Source organism: Dipodomys ordii, unplaced genomic scaffold (genome assembly GCF_000151885.1).
Source record: "Dipodomys ordii isolate 6190 unplaced genomic scaffold, Dord_2.0 Scaffold130, whole genome shotgun sequence".
Classification (NCBI taxonomy): Eukaryota; Metazoa; Chordata; class Mammalia; order Rodentia; family Heteromyidae; genus Dipodomys; species Dipodomys ordii.
The window spans coordinates 4,384,753-4,411,766 of record NW_012267346.1 but is presented as its reverse complement, the minus strand read 5'-3'; the positions used below and the strand labels follow the sequence as shown (position 1 = coordinate 4,411,766).

Genomic DNA, 27,014 nt, shown 5'->3' with positions numbered 1-27,014 from the left:
TTCCGGCTTTTTTCTTTTTGCTTATGTGGTGCTGAGGAATCGAACCCAGGGCCTCAGGCATGCAAGGCAAGCACTCTACCACTGAGCCATCTTCCCAGCCCCTCTCTCAACATTTTTGATGCCTCCAGTATCAACTGTGCTGGGCTGAATATTGGCCTTAAAGGTCATCTGACCATGAGACCCTACCATTCCATAGATAAGAAATCTGTGGATCAGGGAGGACAGAGAGTCTGTGACTCTTCCTAATTAGAGGGTATAGTAGTGTTTCCTGTGAAATGAAGCCAGAATGTACACTGATGATTTACATCAGCAGAAATCCATATGCAGACTGAAAGAAGCCACTTCTGCTGAGTTGCTAAAAGGCTAAGGAGAGAGGAAGGCAAGTTCTACCCTCTGCTGCATATCTTGAAGAAATGTACCAGCAAACACCTTCAAGTATTTATATTCACCTTTTGTTTTCCTCTTGTATTTTTTTCTTGTTATCCAAGCCATGGCATAAACAAGTACTTTTAGGTGTTTCTCAAATTTCTTAGTGATGATGAGAGAGTATAAAAACTTGTGTCCTGATTTGGAAACTTGCTGTTTGTTCCCTGGCTCTCAGTAGTGCTGGGATATGAACTCAGGGCCCAACACTTGCTAAGCAGGCAGTCCATGCTTCCTGTTTGGTGTACACTGGGCACAATCCACCGGGCATGATCCACCTGTGTTAGGTACTTACCAGTAGGTAGCTAGGGTAATAGGTACAGGACACTGAGCCTAGCATTATGAAGAAGTGGGCCAGAAATGCCCAGGCTGGTCTCAAAGTAAAATCCCAGCAATTTGGTCTCCTAAATAGCTAGGATTATTTACAGTGATGAGCTATTTGTGTTCCCCTCTCTTTGGTTTGCTCTTAGATACTTGTAAATGGAAATGAGAATTGCACGCTTTTAAAATAGAAAGTACGTAAGGAAAGTTTTTACAATGTCTACTGTTTTCCTTTCCAGTGAAGGCAATTAAAGAAAATGTTAAAAAAAAGTCACATTCAGATAGCAGTAACTTATTATACTCTTTGTATGGTATAGTAGAATAATATAGTTGAATAATATAGTATAGTAGTAGAATATAGATTGCTAACAATTGTATATTTCAAAACAGTGGAGAGAATTTTTAATATTCCCATTATAAAGAAATAATAAATGTCTGACTTGTTAGATAATGGATTTATCTTTGATCTTATTGTATGTATTGAACATACTATATGCAGGTTTTGAAGTGTCAAAATCTGTATGCTATAAATATATACAATTGCCATATGAATTTAAAATATATTAAGATGTACGGACATTATAGAAATCCGTTTGGATGTTGATCCATGGATTTCTCTGAAGAGGTTTTTATGTCCATTGTAGACCTTTAACTAGGAACTAGTATGTGGTAATTCCCATGAACCTAGAGGTGACTACAGATACGGCAACGAAACTATCAGATCTCAGGAATACACAGGTTACAGCCTGTTGAGTGGTGCTCATATGTTTTTACTAAGCCAGTTAGGACCCCTAAATCTACTGTGAGCGCTGGTTTTGGAATAAAGTAGGGTTGAGACAGTGTGTGTGTGTGTGTGTGTGTGTGTGTGTGTGTGTGTGTGTGTGTGTGTGCGCGCGCGCGCGCATGCGTGTGTGTGCTGCTAAAAGCTACTTACAGTAGCCATGCCTAAGTGTGATTATGGCAACCATAATACTATTTAGCTCAGATATAATCTGTATCAGCACTGAAGGGCATGTTATACACATACCTTAGCTGGGTGCCGGTGGCTCACACCTGTAATCCTAGGATCTTAGGATGGAGGCTCCAAGGTAGCCTGGGCAGAAAATTGTTAGACTCTTATCTTCAATTAACCATGGTAAAAGCTGGACTGGAGTTGTGGCTCAAAAAAGTCAAGCAAGAATATGAGACTATTTCAGGCCCTGTTACTGGTGAGAGCTTGCATGGATATGCGTACAAACACAGGAAAGAAAGGAGTGAAGGAACGTTGGGAGTGAACAGCTCAACTTTTCAGCCTCTAGAGCTTTTGATTCAGCAGGGCTGAGGAATAGCCTTAGATCCAGTACTTGGATTCTGATGCTATTAGTTGGGGGATCACCCTTTGATAATCACTACTTTTAAGGACTAAAGGTTATATCTCATGTAAAGCCCTAAGCAATAAATAACAAGTGATCAATGTCCATTCTCTGTATAGTGGACAGCGGTTATTTCTGTGGTTAAGACTGCTTGGGGGCCCTCTTACTTCCAGCACCTTTTGGAGATGCCTTTCTTTGTGCCTTACAAATGTTTACTTCCTTGCCTTGTTCATTTGCTTTATGCAGAGACAGAAGAATAATAATGTCTTTCCTTTCTTTCCTTGTGTTGTATTTGAAATTATTTATAGTGGTTGGCAGCCAGATATTCCCAGCCTCCTTCTCTCTCTTTTTCTTTCTCTTTCTCTCTCTCTCTCTCTCTCTTTTTAACTGAAATTTATTCAGTAAATGCTCAGATGCCAAATTGCTTAAGGTCATGACATCTGAGGGGAGGATTTTGTTTGCTGTGAAAACTCTTCTAAGCAGGCAATATGATGTAGTCTTGGATAGCCTTTGGCTTTTCTGTTTCTAACATTATTCTTAACTTTTCTGGTTTTAATATTATTCCTAGACCTTGGTAGATTAAGGTATATTGCCTGCTCCTTTTTTTTTTTTTGCCAGTCCTGGGCTTGAACTCTAGGTCTGGGAGCTGTCCCTCAGCTCTTCAGCTCAAGGCAAGCACTCTACCATTTGAGCCACAGTGCCACTTCTGGCTTTTTCTGCTTATGTGGTGCTGAGGAATCGAACCCAGGGCCTCATGCATGCAAGGCAAGCACTCTGTACCACTGAGCCACCTTCCCAGCCCCTGCCTGTCCTTTTGACTTCTGGTATTCATGGATGAGTTTCTAGTTGACAGACAAGAAGACTGTATCCATTACACATTCATGTCTTTGTACCTTAATTTTTTTTTTAAGCCTTAGGAGTTTTTCCATATCTCTTACCATTGTGTGAATGCATGTATCTGTTACTGGACTGTTTGTCTCTCTTTGTGTGGCTGGGGTAGAATGGGATTGAGAATTTTTATTTGTGCGTAGATGTATGCAATTTACTCTTTACTTGATTTCACATGTTTCAACTTGTACAAATTTTAATTTATGCCCAGTGGGGAAATGTGTCCTTAAAACATACACACCTCCATAAGTCTGTCTTCACCTTTCACGATGTTCCTAACAGCTTCTGTGTGCAACAAAGCAAGTTTTGTTGTAGATCATACAGGAGAGATGACACTAAATAACACCATATATAGCTGTCTTTCAGTGCACAGAATTCATACTTCTAGTCATGTTTACAGTGACAGGCAATTTCATATACCCATCAACATTTTCTCAGTGACCTATGTTCTAAAATGGAACTTGGTATTTTTAGCCTATATAGCTATTAAGGGATGTGGGAGTATCACTCAATGCATGTTGCATGAAGACTGGGTAGAAGCCAGTTCTCTGGAGGAGCTGGTGATGAGGGGTGCTTTCAGAAATTCTTTTGGTAGGTGCAAATAAGGTCAGCTCTGATCTGTTTATTTTAACCAGTGGGAAGTGTGGAAGGGAATGTGTTGATTTACCATTGTCATGACAACAGAGGCTCTTCCCTCCCCAGAGCACAACAGGAAAGAAACCCATTCATCCACCCAAGTATGAGCCTCACAATTCTATTATTATGTGATTCCTTGGATTGTTAATTCAAGTATCTTGATAGAAGGTTATTGTGCCTTCTCCAGTAGTATTTTGTAGTAGCTTAATCCTACTCTCAGGTCAATAAAAATCCTTCTCTAGCTGCTGTTTCTGGATCTCTCAGGAGGAGATGAGAAGCTTCTCAAGTATATATAGCAGTGTCTTTTCAACTTCATACCTGGAGCCTACTAAGAATGTACCTGTGCCTCAAGATTAACTTGCTAGAATCTGTGTAATACATGATTTATTTTTATTTTTAAGCTTTGTATTTCATAATTTGGGTTTGTTTCAATGAAAACATGGTCAAAAGTTCTACTAAATAAAAAGCGTTAATTCTGATGTTTATTTACGATTCATTTTATTTTTGAGACGGGATCTTGCTGTATTGTATTGTGCGGGTTGCTCTTGAGTTCTGGGGCCCCAGGGATCCTCCTGCAAAGTTTCTTTTTTCATTTAGCAAGTTCTTTTTGGTCCTTTTCAAATATTAGGCTAATATATTCAAATGCTGCTTTCAGTTATTTTTTTTTTTCAATGTTAATCTTAGTATTGACTGTTTTGAGAATTAGTTTTCTTTTTTGAAGATATTTTCAAGTTTGGTTTTTATTTATTTAAACAGTGTCTGCTAGTTTACATTGCTGACTGGCTTTCAAGTTGGTTTCTGCTCTTGGTACTTTATGTTCTTGGTAGAGAGTGAATTATTCAAATTTCCCCTGAATGAGGTGGTGTATCTGGAAGATTCATTTGAGGCCTGAGGTGAAGGAACTGTTCCTGCAGAGGATTCAGGTTTACTTTGCCCAGGTGCCTGTAGAACATTAATTCAGGGTTTAAGTTCTGATTTTTGGATCCTGTATCCTTGAAATGACCAGGCTATTTCTTTCACAACTTCTCAGACAGGATACTTAGTCCTTGGAGGGGAATACTTGTTTAATATAAATAGGGTGGGTTCTACTGTGGAAGTTGGGGATCATGGAGGAGCCTGATGGTGGTGGTTTCTCACCCTTCAAGTCTGGGACTCTCAAGTTGAAGTTTGTTTGGGAATAAAAGTACAAAGATAGCAGAAATTCTCCGTGTATACTTCTGAGTTGTCGCTTTCTTTGCATTTTGTTTCAGGATTTTCTTAATCATTTCCCATCTCGTTACTTTTTTGAGTTGTTGAATGCCCTGTTCTTTAGAATTCTTGGAAATGACCAACACTGCTGCATTTCACCACTTTTTGTGGAATTTGGGCTCCATCATCCCACTGCAATACCTCCTTGGAGAACTGTAGAGTTGGAAAACACTGTAGTATATTCTGTCGCATGGTTATAAGTTCAGGTAGCATGGACTACAGCTTAATGCTGTTTCCTATCATAGAATGGTATTTAATACTTTCTGTTTTCACTTTAAAATGAATTCAGTTCATGGGAAAATAAAATTCCAGTGTGTATTCCTCTGTCAAGTGCCATTTGATTCTTCACCTGGTGTATATAGTGTATATAGTGCTGTTATTGTTCTATAGGGTGTTAGGCTTTGAGAGCTCAAAAACGATGAGCCCAGTACACCAGGCCTAGAATAGCCTTGATGCATACATACCACTGCTTACCTGTCAACTGGCTTCTTTTATAGTTGAGCTATTCAGCTCAGATTTTCACTCAGAAATCTGGGTCTGAAGTCTGTTAATGGCTTTGGGAAGGGCCTTTGAGAAGGTAGTCTAGGAATACCTGTTACTTTTCTTACTCATAAGTTCCCTTGCAGGGAATGAGTTCCCATAGGGATTTTTGTCCTAGAGGGCAGTTGCTACAGGAGCTGGCACCTGATTCTTGGCTTAGCCTAGGTAATTTTATATTGTCATGCAGTAATTGGATTAAGGCACATTTCATCACGTCCCAGTCCCAAAGGCTATCCATGTTTATGCAGAGAGTAGATATATGTATGTCTTTGTACAGTCCCCATGGTGCCCTTTCTCTTCATCTCAGTCATACTATAGAATCATGGCTGGCCTCAATTCTTAAAATATACTGCCTTTTAGCAAAGTAATAGAGCACCAGAGGTCTACCTAGCAAGGTCTTTTTGGTTTAAAAAAAAAGTTGCTCAGTAGTCTAGTAGCATGAATTTGAATTTTCTGCTCAGTCACTTACTTGTGTGTGTGTGTCTGTAATGGGGCTTGAACTCTGGTCCTGGGTGCTGTCCCTGAACTCTTCAGCTCAAGGCTAGTGCTTTTCCACTTGAGCCACAGCACCATTTCTAATTTTTTTAATCTGTGCTGTAAATTCACAATATTTGTTGCTGACTAATTCTATCACTGAGTTTTATTAATCTTACCTGAGGTTTGTTGATGGTTTTTTAATCCCAGAAGTGAAGGATCATGGCAATCAAGAACAAGAAGAGATGGCTTAATCTGGTGGCACCTTAAATCGCAAGCATACCCCTCTAGTGTATTTCCCTTTTAAAATTATATAACATAAAAAGGAAGCACTTTCAAAAATTAGTGTGAAGTAGATTGCTGACCTCTCCCTTCATTTCCTTTACATCTCCATTCCAGAAAGGACTGAATGAAGCCTGAGAATTGTAAAATACATCAGTGTTAAGGAGGAAAGAAACCTTCCACTCTTTAAAAGTCTTAAGTGGGGGGCTGGGAAGATGGCTCAGTGGTAGAGTGCTTGCCTTGCATGCATTAGGCCCTGGGTTCGATTCCTCAGCACCACATAAGCAGAAAAAGCCAAGGAGTGGCGCTGTGGCTTAAGTGGTAGAGTGCTAGCCTTGAGCTGAAGAGCTGAGGGACAGTGCCCAGGCCCTGAGTTCAGGCCTATGACCAGCAAAAATAAATAAATAAATAAATAAAAGTCTTAAGTGGATCTGAAAATTACAGAAACAAAAGACAGGTTAACAAGAAAAAGAGAAATTTGAATTCTCAAAAGTGTTACCAGAAAACTAGGTGGAACCACCAATTTGTTAGGATATGAGGGAGGGGCTGCGTTCTTGGAGAAGTGGGTGGGAGAGGGTGCAGAAAAAGTCATTTCCAGAAAAAAAAATGATTTCCTTAAAAGATAAACGGGCTTTGGGGAGATTGTATGCATTTTGATAGCTTTGTGCTACTGTCTGTTATTGCTCCCATTGTATGTATTGCTCCCAGTGTGTATCTTTATTTTTTTCTGTTTTCTCTTCTTTTTCATGTTACTGGGGATTGTTCTCCAATATACTGGATAAGCACTCTACTACTTCAGCCATACCCTGTGTGTGTGCGGGGGGGGGGGGGGGGGGGGGGGGGATGTATGCATCTGCATGCATATATTTAAGACTGGCTTATTCTGATGCTGAGCCTGAGGACTCTGAAGTGCTAGAGATAATAGTCTTGAAAAGAGTAGTTTATTCTGTACTCTTTCTAAGCGAACAAGGCATGAGTTAGGAGGATACTTTTGCAACCCGAGTCCCCCACAGTCGGTCAGGTGTTGGTGACTGTGTTTAACTTTAGTCTTGGATGTTAGAGCAGGAAGGTTTAAGTGTCCAGCTGGAAATAATCTCTTACTAGGCTCATTTACAAATTGCTGGAGGTGGAGCAATCACCACCCTTTTCTGGGCTGATATATGACCTAGAGTGTGGAGTTTGGCAGCCTATTGACACAGCTCAAGATGGATGCTCCTTGGATCAAAGGAAGACCATTAAGGCATGTTTAGACTGGTGGAAATGAAGAGAGTCATTATAAAAGAGAATAGTTAAGCACTGTCCTTCCCCTTCCCTACGTCTTTATGAGCATTATACTGCACTTGCCCATTTGCTGGCACAATGTTCCGAGAAACCAACAGTAAGAAAGAATGTACTTACTGTTAATCAGTGACTTGCAGAGTAGAGAAGCACGTCATTTATTTATTTCCATGGTTGCTCAGCATATCATTGTTTCTTTCCAGTTTTCACAATGCGACAATTTTTTCTTAGTCTCTCACTTCCTCTTTTCATTGTGGTTCCCACCACCTCCACAGTGTGTTCTCATCTGTTCAGTTGAAGCTGTTTATTCTGAAGCTGGGTGGGTGGTAGATCCGGGGAGAATGGACCGCAGAGAGAATCAAGTAAGTGGCTAGGAAACATCACAGAAAGTAATTTCTTAACCCTATGTTTTGAAGGACTCACTGGAACGAGGTTTTTAAGCTGAGGGTGAAAGGTAACATTTTGGAAGTTAGCAATTAATGTTTCTCACTAATAAATGCTTCTGATCACATTGTCTCTTATTAGAGGTTTCTCCTCCTTCCCTGCTTTGATTCTCTTCCTTTCTTTGACTGGTCTCTCCTTTTTCTTTTCTTTTTTTCTTTTTTTTGGGGGGATGGGGGGTGGAGTAGGTCATAGGGCCTGAACTCTGGCCCTGGGCTCTGTCCCTCAGCTCTTCAGCTCAAGGTTAGTGCTCTATCACTTGAGCCACAGCGCCACTTCTGGCTTTTTCTGTGTATCTGGTACTGAGGAAGCCAGCCCAGGACCTCATGCTTGTGAAGCAAGTACTCTACCCCTGAGCCACCTTCCCAGCCCCATCTCTCCATTTCTTTATCTCCCTATTTTCCCTCAGAAGAATTGCCCAGTGACAGAGAGGCTTTAGAAGAAACCTAGGATAGACATGTGGCTGCAGCCTTCTTTGGAGAGTTTAAGATGTGCTGAAATAGGCTGAATTTGTGGCTTTAACTTTGCTGTCTGACAAGGAAGATGAGGGATTAATGAAGGACAGGATATCTCATCCTTTCTGAGTTGCTAGAGGCACACTATCATTTGAGTATTTTAATCTTGTTTTGCTTGGAAGTTAGATCTTTTCTGAGGATGTTTTCTGAAACCAAATAAAGATCAGAAATTGTCATGCAGTTTAACCATTACGAAGGAGTCACCTTCACTGGGAGAATGGGCTTGCTTATTTATTTTTCTTTTCTTCTCTCCCCCTCCCTCTCCCTACCCCCCTACCTCTTAAGTGCTGGGATTATAGAACTGTGTCTCTATACCTAGAAGGATGGCTTGTTCATACCCTCAATTTCACTTCTGGGTGTTTCTGCTATTAGCTTTGTCCTAGGTTTTGCAGAGCTTGTGGAACTACTTTTCTAGTGTCACAACAAGAAGATCCTATCTCATATGCAGATATCTGCAAGGCCCTGATTATATTAGCATTAGCCGCAACAGTTTTGTATCTTTAGTAGGGTTTATTGGTTAAATGGCTCTATACTTGTCAGACAAAGAATGGGAGGTCTGGTTATGGCACCATGTAGAAGACATTGCCAGACTCATATTGAAGGCTCATTGAAACTAAATGTAATTAGGGTGGGCCTTATTGGTCTTGCATACATTTGCTCCCAATCTACCACTATTGTCCACAAGCATGACTTTTCTGTTTGTTTACAGTAATCCCTCCTTAACTGTTATCCCTTCAGTGATTTCACTTTTTGGTGGCCCCCAATTAAAAAATTAGGGGATATATAACTTAAGAATTTTAAATTGCGCTGCCATTCCGAGTAGTATGATGAAATCTCTTACTGTTCTGTTGCTTCATGCCCGTGGTATGAGTTGTCCTTGTTCAGTGTACTCTACCTGCTCATAAGTCATTCAGTAGTCATCTTATTATCTAGCAATCAGGGTTTGCATTCCAGCAGTCGTTTTCAACAATGGCATCCCTAGACGAGGTGCTGGCAATTTGGATCTGCCAAGAAGAAGTAGTAAATTGGTTCTTTTTGGTAGAAAGATGAACAGCTTTGATTTTAGAAGGAACAGAAAGCCGGGAGCCTGTGTCTCATGCCTGTAATCCTAGCTACTAAGGAGTCTTGAGATCTGAGGATCATGGTTCAAAGCCAGCCTGGGCAGGAAAGTCAGTGAGACTCCTATCTCCAATTAACCATCAGAAAAACTGGAAGTGGTGCTGTGGCTCAAGTGGTAGAGCCCTTGCCTTGAGCTGAAGAGCTGAGGGACAGTGCCCAGGCCCAGAGTTCAAGCCCCACAACCAACCAAAAAAAAAAGAGGAGCAGAAAAAGTAATATGCGGAAACATTAAAGGAAGGAAAAAACATAGTTTATGGAAGGTTCTGTACTATCTGTGGTTCATGGACAGGTGAGGGCTGTAGTGTTGTACATGGGATTAGACAGAGGGCTGGTGGATGTATAGCCTGCCATGTCTGATGGAACCTAGCAAAGATAGAATATTGTGACAGGCCCTTTTCCCATCCACTCTTCAGACCCTCATTCTCACTCAGTTGGATTTAGGTTTCTGTTTTCTGGCCTGAAGTATATTAACTACTGTGTGCAAAAAATTTAATCTTGGTAACAGTTCAATATTAGAGGTTATGCTGGTGGTATCCCTTAGAAAGCAGATCTTTGTGACTTGATTCCTTGTTACCGGCATTTTGAAATGATATGATATGATTTCCTTGGTTTTTATTTATATTCTCATGCCACTGATGTCTCTTAGAACTGACATTGCAGTTTCCGGTGACATGGATCCCCATTGGATCAACCAATCTCTGGTGAGCTGTGTTTTTCCAGAATATGCCATCAGTCAAAAGGAGATTTGTTGTCCTACCATGTACAAGTGGTGACTGATTATTGTGAGAAAAGTCTTCTTTTCTATCAAAATTGCTAAAAAGTTCCTGCTTTGGCCTCGTGGTTTGACTTGGGCTAATTATTCTGCCAAGACAATATCAGCAAGTTAAGAAAGAGAAGGAGGAAATGCTTTATTTAGTAAAGAAGGATATTTTAGCTGTAAGGTTTTGTCTTAACTGATTGTTCCAAGAGGCAGTAAAGACACACCTCAAATTGTTCAAGAAAGTAGAAGGGGGTGTGAATATGTTTTGAGATTGCTTGAGTGCTCCGAAGTCTTTTATTTCTTTATTTATTTTTGGTCAGTCTTGGGGCTTGAGCTCTGGGGCTGGGTGCTGTCCCTGAGCTCTTCAGCTCAGGGCATTTGAATGAGCATTTGGAATACTCATTCAATTACCTATGGCTTGGGAGGAAGGGTGGCTTGTTGGAAAAGAGAAGGTATCTTAGCCTTTAAAGAAGACCAAGGCTAACTTCATATTCAGTCATTATTTCAGAAAAGCAGCATTTTAATACATAGTTAGCCATGCTGCCCTCCTTACCTTGTGTTTTTTTTGTTTTTGTTTTTGTCGGTCGTGAGGTTTGAGCTCTGGGCCTAGGTGCAGACCCTGAGCTCTTCAGCTCAAGGCAAGCACTTTACCACTTGAGCCATAGAGCCACTTCTGGTTTTCTGGTGGTTTATTGGAGATAAGAGTCTCAGAGTCTTTCTTGCCCAGGCTGGCTTTGAACCGCCATCTTCAGATCTCAGCCTCCTGAGTAGCTAGGATTAGCCTGGCCTTCCAAAGTCTTTTAATGATCGTTTTATGTAAATACATCTTCAGACTACCCTGATGTGAGCAGATGGTGAACCTGAGCCGGGCCAATTGGAGCAGTGGGGCAGGGCCTGTTGGGGATAAAAAGTAGCCTGCCTTCTCTGTGCTTGCCTGCAGATTATTGGCCCATTGACCAATGGCTCACTCTTCTGCAAAAGTGCACTGTCTTGTGGAGTTCCTTTTGAGTTGGTGTCATTATTCCTATGTAATTCCTGAATATTCTCAGCCATTTCTAGTATTTATGCTCATACATTCTCATCTTAAGACGGTTGTACAAACCTACCCCTCTACTAATAATGCTCAGGAGGGGAGAACATGCAAATTGTAGAGAATCCTTTGATGCAGAACAGCATCTGGCTGGTAATAATGGCTTACATGGTACAGCATAGCTTGAAAAATTACAAATTATTATTCCAGCTACTGGGTAATTTCTGTCAGAATTCCAAAATGAATACTTTCAATTTATTTCTGAAAGTAACATGTGTTGGCATTTTGCTACACTGTTTTTTTTTTGTTCTTTTCTTGGTAGTAAAAATCACCTTTTAAAGAGCATATTGGAGATCAATCTTATATACTTCAGCTGTGGGCTTAGGTTTTGATATTTAGAAAAGCTGAGTTTATGAGTTTATATGTGTGAGAACTTTAGAGCTGTAGTGGAGCTGGAGGGACACAATAGCATTCGGGTTGCTACTTTCTGTAAACAGCAGCTGTCTTATTATCTAGTACCAGGTGCTTATATAGGTCCAAAAAATTGGCCAATGGCAGGAATTGTTTATCTTAATTCAGAATTCCTTACTCCTAGGATTATTCTAGAGCTGGAGTCTGAAGACTCTCTATTGCCATCTATTGGTGCTTGCTAGCCACTGCATGAGTTTCTTTCTTTTTTTTTTGGACAGGAGAGATTGGTTCCTCCTCTCACACACCCTCCCCCCCCTCCCCCCATCCTCAGTCTTGAATTCAGGGCCTAGGCTCTGTCCCTGAGCTGTTTTTGCTTAAGAGCCATCTCCTGCTTTTTCTGGTTATGTGGTTCTGAGGAATTGAACCCAGGGTTTCATGCATGCTAGGCAAGCACTCTACCACTGAGCCACATTCCCAGCCCAACATTCCTTTTCTTATTCACCTTTAAAAAGAGGTCTCTTTGAAGGTGAATTTTAGGCTTGAGGGGAAGAGGATAAAAGATGGCAGAAGTTTCTTCTTGCTCTTGGACTGTCTGATGTTGTGAGGCTTGCCTTTGTGCTTTGGTCTTCTTGTACTGCAGATGGAAACCAGGGTTTTGCTAATGCTAAGTAAGCACTCTTATCACTGTACCCCATCCTCCTACTCATGAATGGATTTTAGAATTCCACCACAACCCCATTGATAATGTTATGATGAGAACTTTCAGTGGGACTTAGATTTCAGTTGTGCTTTTAGAAACCTACTGAATGAATGGTGTTTCCTCATGTTTTTCTTTTTTCTTGAAACATGAGTCCTGCTTTGTCAGATCATTCATTCCCCTCTCCAACCATTCTTTTGGTCAAGAGATGGCTGCCTGGAGGGTGTTTTTGTTTTTGTTTTCCTTTGGCAGTTTGTAGCTGGGTATTAGCCTAAAATTGAAAAATGTCTTTTAAAAAATGATAGCTTAAAAACTAAATTGGCAGTGCCACTTCCTGGATGAATGGAAAGGCAAATTAACATTTTACCTGGCATCACTAGGCCTTTAAAACTGAATGTAGTTTGGATAATTTGTTCATATTTTGTACCTACAATAATGAAGTAGGAGTTTCCGGCCATATCTGTTGAGAGTCTTAAGATAGCTCCATGTGTTGTTCTTCTGACTAACGAGTCCTTATTTACTCTCTCTTGCTTTAGGATTCAGTTTTTGCTTTTCCTGCTAATCAACAGTATGTGTTGAAAGGGACATTTTCAACTCTTAGATCCTGGGTTCTGGGTTGGATCCTTGATAAGAATGAAGTTCAGCTACCTGGAGACTTTAGGACATGAAGCTTTAGCTTTGCCTAGGTGGTAAACTAAAAGTGGCATTTATATAACTGACATATAGGTGACATTTGTGATTGACAGAACAAAGGGGCTTTGTTGCCACTTTAATTGTTGATTAATGAGGATTCAGCTCCAGTGTGACATGGTTGCTTTCTAGAACACAAAAGAACTCAATGTCAAATGTTTCCTTGATCATGACATTCATGATTTCCAGGCAGTCTTGGTTCTTTGACATTTTAGGATGCCAGGTAAGATTTCGAGTAACAATTGAATAATTTTGTTAATTGAATCCAAAGCTGTATTACCTTTCATATCATTTGTGTGGGATGTCACCACCTAACCTAAGATTTATATGCACTAAAGAACATTTAACTTGGAGGAAATTGTTCCTCTCTTTTATGTATTTACCACCCCCCTCCCGCACCCATATCCCGTATTTGAGTAGTATTGATTGAATTTAGGACCTTACATAGTCTAGGCAAGTGCTCCACCACTTGAGCCATACCACAGACCTTTTTGTTTTTATTTCTAAGACAGGGTTTTGGCATGTTTTTGCCCAGCCTGTTCCTAAACTTAACAATATTCTTGTTTCTGATACTCCAGATAAATCGCTGGGGTTACAGATATCTATTCATAGCTCTTAGCATTGTAACTTTTTATTTTCTTTTCTCCTTTCTTTCTTTCCCCCAAATAAAGGAGAAGGAAAGCTCACCTTTCTCCTTGATGCCTTTGTTTTGAGCTGTGAAACATGGGGACAAGTAGTGACACCTTCCAAAAGTGGTGATAATATTTGGGCTTGCAAAGCTTGCTTTCTCCTTGGGCCAGCTTCTTGATGGGCAGTACTGATGACTGTGTTTACCAGTAGTTAGCTTAGTGATTCTAAGGATGCCTGTGTTCTAAAGACAGGTAGTCTGTATAACAAGTTTAGTTTGCATTGGGAGGATTCAGTGTGAGGAAATAAAATAATGTTTCTAATATTTAAGAAAAGTATAGTATGATAGGGATTTTGCCTTCTTTCTACTTCTCGGACTTTTAAAGTGCTAGGCAGAATTCCTATCTCAAATCTAAAAGTTACCCATTACCAGTAGTTAGAGAATTGGTGTTAGTTTCTCACCTAGTACTCACAAATGATCACTACTTTTCATCTAGAACCTACTAGGAATTGTTAGGGGAATTAACTATTGAGGTGCCTGCCTTGTTTGTTTTATTGCAGTGGTCAGAGGTCACAGTAGCTTGGAGGTAAATGGAGCCTAATCTATATATCTTTGTCCTAAAGTTAGCATTTTGAGAGCACCAAGGCCACCATGCAATAGACACAAAATCTTGTTTATCAAAATCCCAAGTTGTGTGCTACTGCTCATCTTTTCCTGGAACCAGTCAGACCTAACCAAACTTCTTATGTATTCAATGAGAGGGACTCAACCAGCAGACAGTTCCTTTAGGCAAAGCTGACTGAAGCAAACTTTTACTCTAAATAGCTCCCTATGTAACTTAATTAAGACAAGTGCTGCAAATATTTAATATCTTGTGGTTGGTTTTTTTTTAGATAAACAATTTCATCTGTTTATACATAAAGCAGAAAAGAGGCCTGTGAAGCAGCATGACTAGAGCTGAAGAAATGTCACAGAGCAAGGCTTGCCTTCCATGCAGCCAAACTCTTCTCCTGGAGCCCACTGAACTCCACCCCCCCTTTTTTTTTTTTTGTCTTTGTGTGATGACCTTGATACATTTACAAGCCTGGGAACAGGGTGAGGTGGCACTCAGAAAGGTACCGTCTATGGTGCATTTCTCCTTGCTATGCCCTTGGAGGGGACTCTTGCTGGCCTCTGGGTTCACTTGAGGATGTGTTTATTTTCTCTTTACTATTCAGGATGTTTACAGCCATCCTGTGTGGTTTGCCCACAACTGCACTTGCATTTGAATTTGGTGGGCAGCTTGCCCTGGTAAAGGATATCCCCTGCCTGGCCCCCCACAACCTCCAGCACACACACATGGGCACACTCTTATTTCTTTGAGTAGCTGCCAGGTTTGTAGTGTGTGTGTATGTCTGGGGGTAGAATAGAGTGGGTAATTATTTTGGGGATGGAAACACAGGAAAATTTTTTTGAATAGGCCTTTCAGCAAGTTGGCAAAGCATCAGGGCCTGCTCCCACATCAGCACAAAGAGTGCAGCGATGCCGGTCATTTTGCATTTGCCAGACACAGTTTCTTAGTTTCTGAATGAACAGAGTGATCCCCCTTCTCCCCCATTCCTCACCCTTTGTTTAGAATTGGGATGTAATCTAAATAATTGGATTTACCAGCTTCCATGTTTAATATTGGAAAATTGAGTTAATAAAATGATGTTTTGGCATGTTCATCGCTCAACAAGGGACCAGCTGTGTGTGTTGACTTCCAACCACTTGGTCTCCCACGCTCCTGTTTTCCTCACTCAAACTGTGCACATAGCACTGTTTGCTTCTTAGGTTGGTGACTATCTGAAATCCCACACAGAAGTTGAATTTAATCAACCCAGGAACTGCTGTTTGACCACAGTGAGTGCTGCCCGAGAGAGTGATGCTCACTCAGCAGTAAACTGTTTAGCACTGCCCTGTAGAGAGGCTAGGAAGAATAGTGCCACCCTCCTGAGCGGCTCCTCTTGAAGTCTCCATATGCATTGCTTGGAGTAGGAAGATGGGGCATAGGAGAATTGTTTTAAAACCAAAGAACTTTGTCAGATAATCTCACAACTTGGTAACCTTGAAAAGAAAATATTAGTAGCTTCTGTTTTGTTTAGATCTCTGAACCTAGGGCAAAGCATATACTCTACTACTTCCAAAAGCAGTCCTCAGATCTTAGCCTCCTGAGAGGCTAGGATTACAGGACTGCTACCTTTTTTTCTTTTTCTTTTTTTTTTTAATCTGAAATATATTCTTGAAATTTGTTTGGTCTGGGCATGGTGGTATACACCTATAATCCAAGCTAAAAGTAGTATGATCATGGTCTGAGGGTTGCTTGGGCAAAACGCTCAAGACCCTGTTTGAAAACATAACCAGTAAAAACTGCTGGGTGTTTGGCTCAAGTGGTAGAGCACTTACCTAGCAGGCGTGAGGTCTTAAGTTTAAACTGCCAAAACAACAGAGGATTTGTTTGGATATTTGTTCAGTGATAAAATGTTGATTTGGCTGTCCTTCTTTGTAACCCCAAAGGAGAGGCGAGTCTGGGAGCTCAGTGGAAAATAATGTCACCTTCCATGTGTCTTTAGAAGTGGAAGGGGAAGAGGAGGAAGCACATTTGTCTTTCACAGGCTCATGCAGCTCCACCAAGAACAGATAACCTTCCTTGTGGTTCGTGGTCCTGTCTGTATGGTACAAGGCAGAAATTTCCTCCCTGGCCCCACAGATAACGGCTATGACTGTTATGCTATGTGAGGAAAAATGGTATGTAATTGCAGGTCTTGTAGTTAAAGGGTACTGTATACTACTGTGTTGTACTGTGTTGTAGGTCCACATACAGCTCCAGGTAATCTGACTATGGTTGCATGCTGGTGATGATGTGCTAGTGGCTCAGTAATTATTCATTAAGTGATGATGGAAATTGTGACCACACAGGCTGAAAGTTCATCGATTCTTAATTAAAAACAGATTCCAGTGTACCATTGGACAGAGCTCTGCTGGCTTGTCTAGATCAGAACCACATATCATTGTCTCGTGCTGCTATTGGATCTACATCCATATTTCTTGGGTGTTCTTGCTGTCTCTGGATTGCCATGTAGTGTTCCCCAAACCCTTTATGTGCTTAGTCAGTTGTGTGGCTTCTCAGTAATGTAGATGTAAGGTAGATGTATGTAATGACTGAGGGATTGCGTAGTCCATAATAATAACTAGCACAACAGTGTAGTGTTCTGTGCTAGCGTTTATGGAGGGCTGGTCTTCAGTTTGTAGCAATAGGCCATGAAGAGGGAATTGTACTAGAGTCCTGGGAAGACCAGCCGAATGGTTTGAGATTCAGTGGTTGGTCATAGGTGATAGACTATGTTAGAGCGATCCTGTCTCCCTGAGGAAGTGTCTTGAGCAGAGACAAGAATGAAGATGCTTCTGCTAAAAAAAGAAAGAAAGAAAACCAATAAAACAAACAGGCCTACAATGTTCCCTTCTCTGTTTATTCACCTATGCAGTTAGAGAGAACTTGCTAAAACCCTTCCAATTACCAAAGCCATTAGCTTCGATCGTGTGTGTGTGTGTGTGTGTGTGTGTGTGTGTGTGTGTGTGTGTAGATTGAACTCAGGCCTAGGGTGCTATCTCTGAGCTCTTTTGCTCAAGGCTAGTGTTCTACCCCTTTGAGCCACAGCTCCACTTCTGGCTTTCTGGTGGTAAATTGGAGACAAGTCTCATGTACTGTCCTCCCCAGACTGGCTTTGAACCTGGATCCTCAGATGTCAGCCTCCCGAATAGCTAAGATTACAGGAGTGAGCCACCAACCTTCAGCTTTGTGGTCCTTTTATTCATACCTGCACACCACACACACGTACATTTGTAACAGTGAATAAATGATTTGAAACTGCTTCGAGCGCCTGTGTTTACCCTCCCCTTGTTATAATAATGTTTCCCCTCACTACTAGGAACCATCTACTCACCTAACCCCTTGTGACTGAACCTCTCTTTGATCAAACAGTATTTTTGTGGCAATGCATTTGGCTCTGGGTGAAGTGGGGGAGGTGGTATTTCTGGGGTCAATACTGTGACACTGGTGGAGGTGTTAGGTATTGAGGGTAAAATAAATGGCGCAGAAGGTAACAGTTCTCTCTTGTGGGTCTGGAGACCATGTAACCACTTTTCTCTTCAAGTCTATTAGTTCCTATCTTCCCGTGCCCCACTTTGAATCTGCCTCTTCTGCTCCTACCAGCTCCAGATGCAGATTCAGCACATCTGATGATTCCCCACATTTCCTTGTAGCCGACATTCTAAAGTGGATCTTCAGTCCTTGAATTACACCTACACTATAACACTGCTTACTTCACGGATTTGGCTCTTCCATTGTATAGGATCAGTAAAGCAAGGTCGACATCTTTGTAATCCACGTGGGAGGAAAAGCCACATTACAGACCTACCCTTTGTCGACTGGACACACAGTTCTGTTTTCTTCTGGGTCTTACAAATGCTGAATCACTTGGAAGCTTGGCTTTTGTCTAAGGTGTAATTTATTTTGCTGACATTTTTAATCCATCTGATCTCTTTGACTTGAGTCTCCTTGTCATGAGGCAAAAAATGTCCTTTATTCAAGCTATTGAGGTTCTGGAATTGTGAAATACCTTTGTCAGAGAGAGAGAGAGAAGGAGAGAGAGAGAGAGAGAGAGTTTGTTTTTCATTATGGCTGCTGCAAGAGTTGTCTCATATGTGGTATTTGTTGTTGCTGACTTTTTAGAAAGAGCAGGAAACACTTAACATCCTGTTGACATGTAGGCAGTATTTCTATGAAATTCCTGTGGGACTCCCGGTAAATTGTGTCCATTTAGAAAACTTTATGAAATCATCCACTTAAACTTTTCAGCTGAATAAAAAATTAGGACAGTTTTTATAAATCAGAAATGAAATGCCTTTTGCTTTGAAACAGGCAGTTAGGGTCATGGTGTTACAAAAACAAATTAATGGAGGCTGCTCTACCTACCTCCCAGGGCATTGCAGTGTGGCCATGGCTTTGTGCAATGAGTTAGTGCCCAGGAAGTAGCTGGAGAAGCCATGTAGTCTCCTTTGGATCCAGTGTTGATTTGTATTGGGAATAGGATCTGGACACTGTTCACGATAGGTCCTCATGGAGGCAGGAGTAGAAGCTGGTTAGTATGGAAGGGAGGTGCAGTTTAAAATGCTTCTCCGCAAGCAAACATTTTTAGTGATAACGTTGCGATAATCATAAAATTGTGCTACGTAATATTTATGGGGGGCTCTAGGGGATGTATAAAGTTAAACTTTATGATGCTAGGGCACCAGTGGCTCACACCTATAATCCTGGCTACTCAGGAGGCTGAGATCTGAGAGGATCAAGGTTCAAAGCAGCCATAGATTGTGGCTTAAGTGACAGAAAACCAGCCTTGAGTACCCAGGCTCTGAGTTCAAGTTCTAATATGGCACCAAAAATAACAAACTACATCCCACAAAAACAAGATGTTAAGTTTTGCAAAGTAAAAGTGGTGTATCTATGTTTGTATCTATATTTTTTTGTTTAATATAAGGATATTATTTGTTACTGTGGGTATGAGAATATGTTGTAATTGCTATTTTATACAAAATCTTCTAACCGTAAGACAGTAAAGGTAGATGTATCTGTGCTTTACAAATATTCCTGATTTCTTAATTTTTATTTAATCGAGTTAGGTGATGTCACTCTCTCCCAGTGTCTAGAAGTAATTAGAGATTCTGACAGACTGTTTTATGGCCCTCTACCATAGAGCTCCTCTGGGGCTGTGTTCTTGCCCTTCTGCACTGTGAGTTCCTCAGTCTGTGAGCAAGTCCCTATGGGTAGTTAGAAGCAGCACAGTAAGCATATTCTCATCCTTAGACATGCTTACTTTCATTTAAACATTTTTGTGACTTCAGGAAAACAGTATTAGACAACAGCTAAATGTCAGATTAGTTTAATGTCCAGATATATTATCAGTGTACTTATTTGTGGAGAATGGGAAATTTACTATTGGCTACATTTTGTTAGCTGGGATCCATTAGAGTTCAAAAGAGGTTTGCATGTCAGAGTTTTCAGATGAGAAGCATCACATTAAGAACATTTATTTTGTGCCCCATGTACACTAACTGGATTTGGTAGGGAAGAGGCCTCCTGTTGAATCTTTATGGAATTTATGTTTGACCCTGTTGGCAAAGGATTAACCATAATGTGTTGGGTTTAGGGATTTAAGTATACTAAGGAGACATTTCTTCTTTTTTACCCTCCATCATTTTAAATGCTTTAATTACTGTAGTGTGTTCCTGTGGCATAATTTAGAAGAGACTAAAGATGAAACACTACTTGCTTTGGGTCAGAAGACTGGGGATGTGGCAGTTTGAGGACAAAAATGGACTGAGTGTCAAGCCACAATAAGGAAGAAATTGTGTATTTGTGATGGTGTGCGATGAACACACAGGATGCCACATCAGTGCAATAGGAGAATTAGCTTTTCTTCTTCATTTTGGGCTGAAACCAAAGTATGAAAGCCTTAACCCACTGTCATCAAACATTGTAGACTGTGTATATGGCAATTGAAGGAAAAACATGTATATGTGGTAGCGGTGCATACTTTATAACCATGTATAAAACCCAGCCCTTTAACAAAATCTATTGTGCTTTAAAGCAAGCCTGTGATTTTTGAGAGAATGAGGGATATAGAGAGTCTCAGGAAGAAAGAGTTTTTATCAAAGAGAGATCCCCCTCCCTTTTCTTATGTGTTATAGTGTTATTGCTGCTTGTAGGCACATATCCTCCAGTCTGTGATTAATTTAGTTTTAATTTTCTTTTGCTTTTGCAGGCCCAGGCTGCAAGCACAAAGGAAGTTTGCTCAATCTCAGCCGAATAGTCCCAGCACAACTCCAGTGAAGATAGTGGAGCCTTTGCTACCCCCGCCAGCTACTCAAATTTCTGACCTCTCTAAAAGGAAGCCTAAGACAGAAGACTTTCTTACTTTTCTCTGCCTTCGAGGTAAGCCTGCACTGTCGAAGGAGCATCCTAATTGAAAGAACTATAAAACAGTAGATAGGGATGGATCCTGGCAGATTTCTCGTTTTTCAGTTCCATGGCCACATTTGAGGAATTTTATACTAGGAGGGGTAACTGGTCAAGCCAGCTGCTGTTTTTATATATTGTAATGGTTTCATTTGACTTTTACTTAGCCCTTCTTGGCTTTGTAATGTGTGGTTACAAAGTTTGTAGTATTTTCTTTCTTTTGTTTTCTTGTTTGTGTTGTTATCCATGCCCCCCATGCTCACCACCCCCGTTACTGGGACTAGAACTCAGAGCTTTGTGGGCTTGCTCACATCTGGTACTGTACCACATGAGGCACATCTCTAGCTCAGCAAAAAAACTGGAAATGGAGTCTCTTGGACTTTGCTACCCTGTCTGGCCTTGAACTACTGTCTTCTCAGTGTCCCAGCTTCCCGCATGGGGCTTGAACTCGGGGACTGGAGATGTCCCTGAGCTCTTTTTGCTCAAGGCCAGTGGTCTACCACTTTGAGTCACAGTACCATTTCTGGTCTGCTGGTGGTTAATAGATGAGAATTCTTATGGGTTTTTCCAAAGCCGAGGCTGGCTTTAAGCCATACTCCTCAGATCTCAGTCTCCTGAGTAGATAGGATTATAGGCATGAGACCAGTGCCTGGCTTCCTTACCTCCTCCCCCAAGTCCCCTTTGTGTTTTGGTAATGTTTGTATGTGAGAGAAGTCAAAGTTGAGTATGAGCCCTTTCCTTGTTTCAACCAAGGCCTATCTATAAGCATACCTGCTGAGAGCTCACTGTCCTACCAGTCTATGGTACGTTATAAAAACCAGCAGAAATTTTTATAAGTATAATAGTGAGGATATTTGTCCAAGTAAGCGAACAGGATCTGCTAACAGAGCAAGGTGATGGGAAAGGTTTGTAAGGAAGGATAGGTTTGGATTTCAGTGGAGCCATGTTCCCTAAGAGAGAATACAAAGTTGTCAAGAAAATTGAGGTAGTCCTTGAGGATATTGAGGGAAGAAAGTTACGTGTTAGAGGTAGAGTTAGATAGGGAGGAGAACTAGAAAATCATGGCCTTGGATAAGTTTGGTTGAGAAGAGAGTGACTGGAAGTAGAGAGTCTTTGCTACTTAAATCTGCCCATATAACATATATGTCACACACACACACACACACACACACACACACACACCACAGTTGTGATCTTGAACTCTGGGTCTTGGTGCTGTCCCTTGAAGCCACAGTGCTACTTCCAGCCTTTTCTGTTTATGTGGTGCTGAGGAATCGATCCGAGTCCTTGCTACTTAAATCTGCCCATATAACTTATTTGTAACACACACACACACACACACGCACGCACGCACACACACACACACACACACACACGCGCACCACAGTTGTGATCTTGAACTCTGGGTCTTGGTGCTGTCCCTTGAGCCACAGTGCTACTTCCAGCCTTTTCTGTTTATGTGGTGCTGAGGAATCGATCCCAAGGCCTCATGCATGTGAGAGGCAAGCACTCTACCAGTGAGCCACCTTCCCAGCCCCTACATTATATTTTTAAGTACTGAATAGTTACATTACAGTAAATACAATCTGGGGCTGGATTGGATGCTGGACTGGGGAGAAGAGTCACAAGTAGGCTGTGAAGCTGAGATAGGGTGGTGCCAAGAGTAGAAAGAGACTGGAATAAAAGTCTTCAAAGAAGGAATTAAGCAAAGAAATCTGACAGGGTGCCTGTATCACCATCAACAAAATAAGTTCAAGTCAATAATTAAAGCTCTGTTGTGATGAGACTTTTATTGTGATGTTCACAAGACTTTTTATCACATCTTGAGCTAGGTTTTATTTTTATTTTTTTTAAAGGTACCATGACTTAACTATGTTGGTTACCTCTATTCAAGCAAATGATTTTTGGCCATGGATAGTTGGCTTGATTTGTGAAATAGTAGTCTCTGTGTCCAGAAGATCCATCAGTTCTGGTGGTTTGGGGGAGATGTAGAGAGGACCTTGTTTGGAGGGATGTGCATACTCTTCAAATAAATGATGCAAAAAGAAAATCATGGCAAGCACCCACCTTTGATGTTTCAGGATCATAGGCATGGAGAATCATCTTCTTTTAGGCAAATTTATTCTTTGTGATGGCAAAAGCAATAAAAGTCTAAGTAACAAACCTAGGCGTTGCATGTATAACAATTTTGGAAAAATATGAGTCTTCGGAGTTTATACATAAGCTTTATTTTAAGAGTCAGATGATATTGCAGGTTTTGATTTTAGTAAGGACTCTGATTGGACTCTTAACATTTCTCATGTAGGTTTTGGATCTGAGGTATTAAAATTGAGAACCATGTTAACTTTCCAATATGTCTGTGAGATCTGACCTTGTAGTACAGATCCATAGCAACAGATGCTTGGAAAAGTAAATCGATTAGATAGCGAATTTTAGTGCAAAATTAGAGATGATTATAACCTGCCTTTCGATGAATACAAAGGTTATATAAATGATCCCTTTAATATGTACTTCACTTTTAGGGGTTAATCATAGGGGCTTGAACCTTGAGCCTGGGCACTGTCTCTGAGCACTTTTGTTCTACCACTTTGAGCTACAGGTCCACTTCCGTTTTTTGAGTGGTTAATTGGAGATAATAGTCTCAAGGAGACTTTTCTGCCCAAGCTGGTTTTGAACTGTGATCTTCAGATCTCAGACTCCTGAGTGGCTAGGATTACAGGTGTGAGCCATCAGTGCTTGGCTTTAATGTGTACCTTAATAATTCTCTTTAAATTTTATGTTCAGAAAAAGAGGTAAACTTTTTTGAGGGGGTGGGGAGAGTCATTAAAATATCTCATTTTTCTTGGGATACCAATAGTAAAGAATTAAAATAACCTCCTTTTCCCAGAGCTCACCAGTATTACATGGTGTCTTTGTGAATATTTGCTAAACAAACCTTCTCTGTGCATATGTGGTACTTGTTGGTATTGTATTAATAACTGTTTTAGAGTTTATCACTGTTCTGTTTTGTACCTGTCTCATAATTTGTCTAATTCTCACATTTGTAACCCTGGTATTAACAGCTGATGATGTATATCCTCAGCAGAATCTTAGCCTCTGCTAAACTCTTTTCAGGCATGGTTCACAATTGGGACCCCGATTAACGTTCTTAGTTCTATACTTTGACTTCTTTTTTGGTGCTGATTTCAAAACAAATGCATCCTGTCAGAGCCCCCAAAACCCCCATATTGAGCCTGAAGATCATAGTGAGTCCTAATCCATGAGTGACCTCTAATAAGCTCATTACAGAACGCCTGGCTGCAGGAAGGAGACCCTGTGTTGTTTCTGGTTAAGGATTACAGGTCATTCATTTGTCCAGCCCAGTTTATCATCTTCAGTAGTTTCTGTGCTATTTTGGAATGCGGGAGAGAGTAAGTGGTGGAGGAATGGGAAGGACAGTAAATGGAGTTCTCTAAACCTATCCCTGATGCTTCAAGAACCCTAGCCATACCTGTTCCTGGAAATTTCCTTAAGTGTCTTCAACAAAACCTTACATTGAAGGTACCTATACCATCAATATTGGGATTACTGCAGACATGTAGACAAATCAGCTAGTCATTCTGGGTTAAAAAGCTTTAGAGATTAAAAGAAAAATGTGTCTGAAGGCACTAAGAGACCTATCAGCCAAGTTTGGCAAGGCTCTTTGCTTTTCTATTTAATGTCATGCCCTAGAACTGCTCAAGGAAAGCAAGGGGGAATGAACATTGGAGCGGGGCCTGAAGTGTTTGCCTGCCTGCCGTGTATTTATCTTTAAATAGCTGCTTTGAAAGGGTCCACATGTCTCTTGCCAGAGGCATAATTAGTATCTTCCTCTAGTACAGGCAGGGAACGGGGGTTTGTGTGTGCGCTGTGCACAGTGATTCGTACCGTCGTTGTATTTCCTGTCACCAGTCTCGTTATTCTTAATGAGTTCTGTCTTCCTCTCTTTGTTCTGACTATAATTATTAAGAGATTTAAAAGAGCTTAATGCAGCAGAGCAATGGCAGGTTAAATGATTCTCTTATTTACATTTTTCTCTTTATGGAGTCCTGCAAACGAGAGGGGATTCCCAAAGGGGACTCCTGAAACATACACACTAACAACACAGTTCATTCTTAAGACTGTGGCTGTCACAGTTCAGTGTCCCAGCGTGGTCTGCTGCTGAAGAGAGCCTTTGGTGGGTGGGGAGGATTTCTTGTACACATCCTCACTGTCAGCCATTGTGAAGCAATGCTGTCTTATTTTGGGACTGCTTGCCATTGTTTCCACTGTCTTACAGAATCTTCCACGATCTGCTGTCATTCAGTTGCTAATTAATTCAGCTAACCTTTATTGAACCTCCTTTTGTGTGCCAGACACTCAGAAAACAGAGATTAGACACCGGAAAGCAGAATCAGGTTGTAGGTGAAATAGAGAATATGGTAATAGGTATGCAAGAGCGTCAGAGTAGGTAGAGGCCTGTGCTGTATAAAACTGGGATGACTGTAAAAATGACGGGGCTGGAATTTGAGCTGGCCTTGGTAGTAGATAAAGAAGCCTTTGGAGGGAATTTTGCAGAAGCCTCTGACAATGCATAGAACACTGTGGAATGGGCTGGGGCTAGGGTTAGGGTTGGTTACTTGGCTGGTTCATGGTTAAGGAAGTTAAGATGTGAGTTCAACCTACAGTGCTGGGCTCAGTACTGGGGGCACTGCTGAGGCTCTGCAGCTAAGAAGATGGTTGAATAGAACTAGTAGGTTAGGAAGATTATCCTGGGCAGCTGTTTGAAAATGATTGAGGGTCTCCTGAGGAAGTGCACTGGCTGAAGACTGGTAGATCTTGAGTGATGACTTAAATCCCTCTTAGCTCAAGTTTATTTTCCCATGTAATGGGTATTGCAAAGGACACTTGCTGGGGGCAAACAGGTGCCAGTGATTGCCAGAGACAGTATCCAAGTCCACTTATTTGCTGTTTTCCAATCAGTTTATACAGCGGTAATGTAGATTAAGGAGGATTAGATTTGAGGTTTCCCTGGGACAATTTAAAAACACCTATGAAGATAATTCAGGACAGTGGCTGGCTTTGTTGGCCAGGGGCGCATATTTTGATGTATTACTGGCCTTAGTTATTGAGACTTGTAAGTAGGACACACGTGAAAGTTTGGAGGTGATTTGGAGGTCACAGAATGAAAGGGGATTAACCTGCTAGAAAGCAATTAAGTAATCTCCCAATTGCAGGGAATATTGTGGTGCTAATAATGAACTTGGTTGAACAAAAAGGGAATACTTTACATTACATAAGCTCCTTAGGGAGGAAGGCAAGCTGTCACAGTGGTACACAGCTCTTCTGAGGTCCCTTCTGTGAGGTGTTGCATCTTAATTTTTTGCCCGCAGAATGGTGAAAGTGAAATGATCCCTGCCCTGGGGTTTCTGTGGTCACCTTGCCCTCTGCTTTCTCCAAATCAAAGCACCCTTTCGCTCTTTATAAGTAAGCTCTTCTTTCCCCTAGAGTCTCAGTTCTGCTGAGCATGTAATTTGTTTGCTAGGATAGTTTATCAGCTAGTAATGAAGAAATAGGAAACCTTGGAATTCTTGAGATCGGAGGAGGAGAAGGAATGATCCCCTTTAATTGCTCTGTGACCTTGATCAGTGAAGGCGCCAAGATGTTGGCACAGCTCCAGGCCAGCTGGCCTCTGACCATGCCTGCTCTCCCAGAAGATAAAGCAGGCTCCCTTCCCCTCAGGGGCTGAAAGCCCCTGTTCAGTTATACTTCTAAGAATCCTCTCTGGCCCTCACTCTCCTCAGTATCCAGTATCTAGACCATTAGTATTTCTTGTGCTTTTTGAAATCCACTGACAAGAAAGAATAAAGGTGGAGACATGAACTTGTAAGTGCTGCTGGCAGTGTTTGCTGAGGACCTCACTGGCCGATAGAGTTGTATCCCTTCACTTTTCACTGAAGTTCCCTATGCCCATGTTCCATGGGAAACGTGAGTGTTTCTGGGGATCTTGGAAAAACTTCGCATGGCTCATAAGGTCACATGCAGACTTTGGGGTCCATAGTGATTGCTCAACTAGAACTTAATATGCTTGCTAGTTCTTATGTAGTTTGAACCCTATTCTGTCTGCTCTGAGGTCTAATTTGGGTACTTATAAATCTGTGGTGTGTGTGTGTGTGTGTGTGAAAAGCTACCTATGTAGAAGGGCATTAAGAAAAGGTTGGTGGGATCTAGCTTTTAATGACACATGTGCT

At 41.2% G+C, this 27,014-nt stretch overlaps 1 protein-coding gene across 1 annotated transcript in view; it reads left to right on the top strand.

Annotated features, from left to right (window-relative positions):
- Jarid2 (jumonji, AT rich interactive domain 2) overlaps window positions 1–27,014 on the top strand; it is a 241,640-nt gene that overhangs the window by 161,191 nt on the left and 53,435 nt on the right. Inside the window, exon 4 of the mRNA XM_013030449.1 lies at window positions 20,573–20,742. Within this exon, the coding sequence (XP_012885903.1) occupies window positions 20,573–20,742 (170 nt within the window). The remainder of the gene's footprint in view (window positions 1–20,572; window positions 20,743–27,014) is intronic.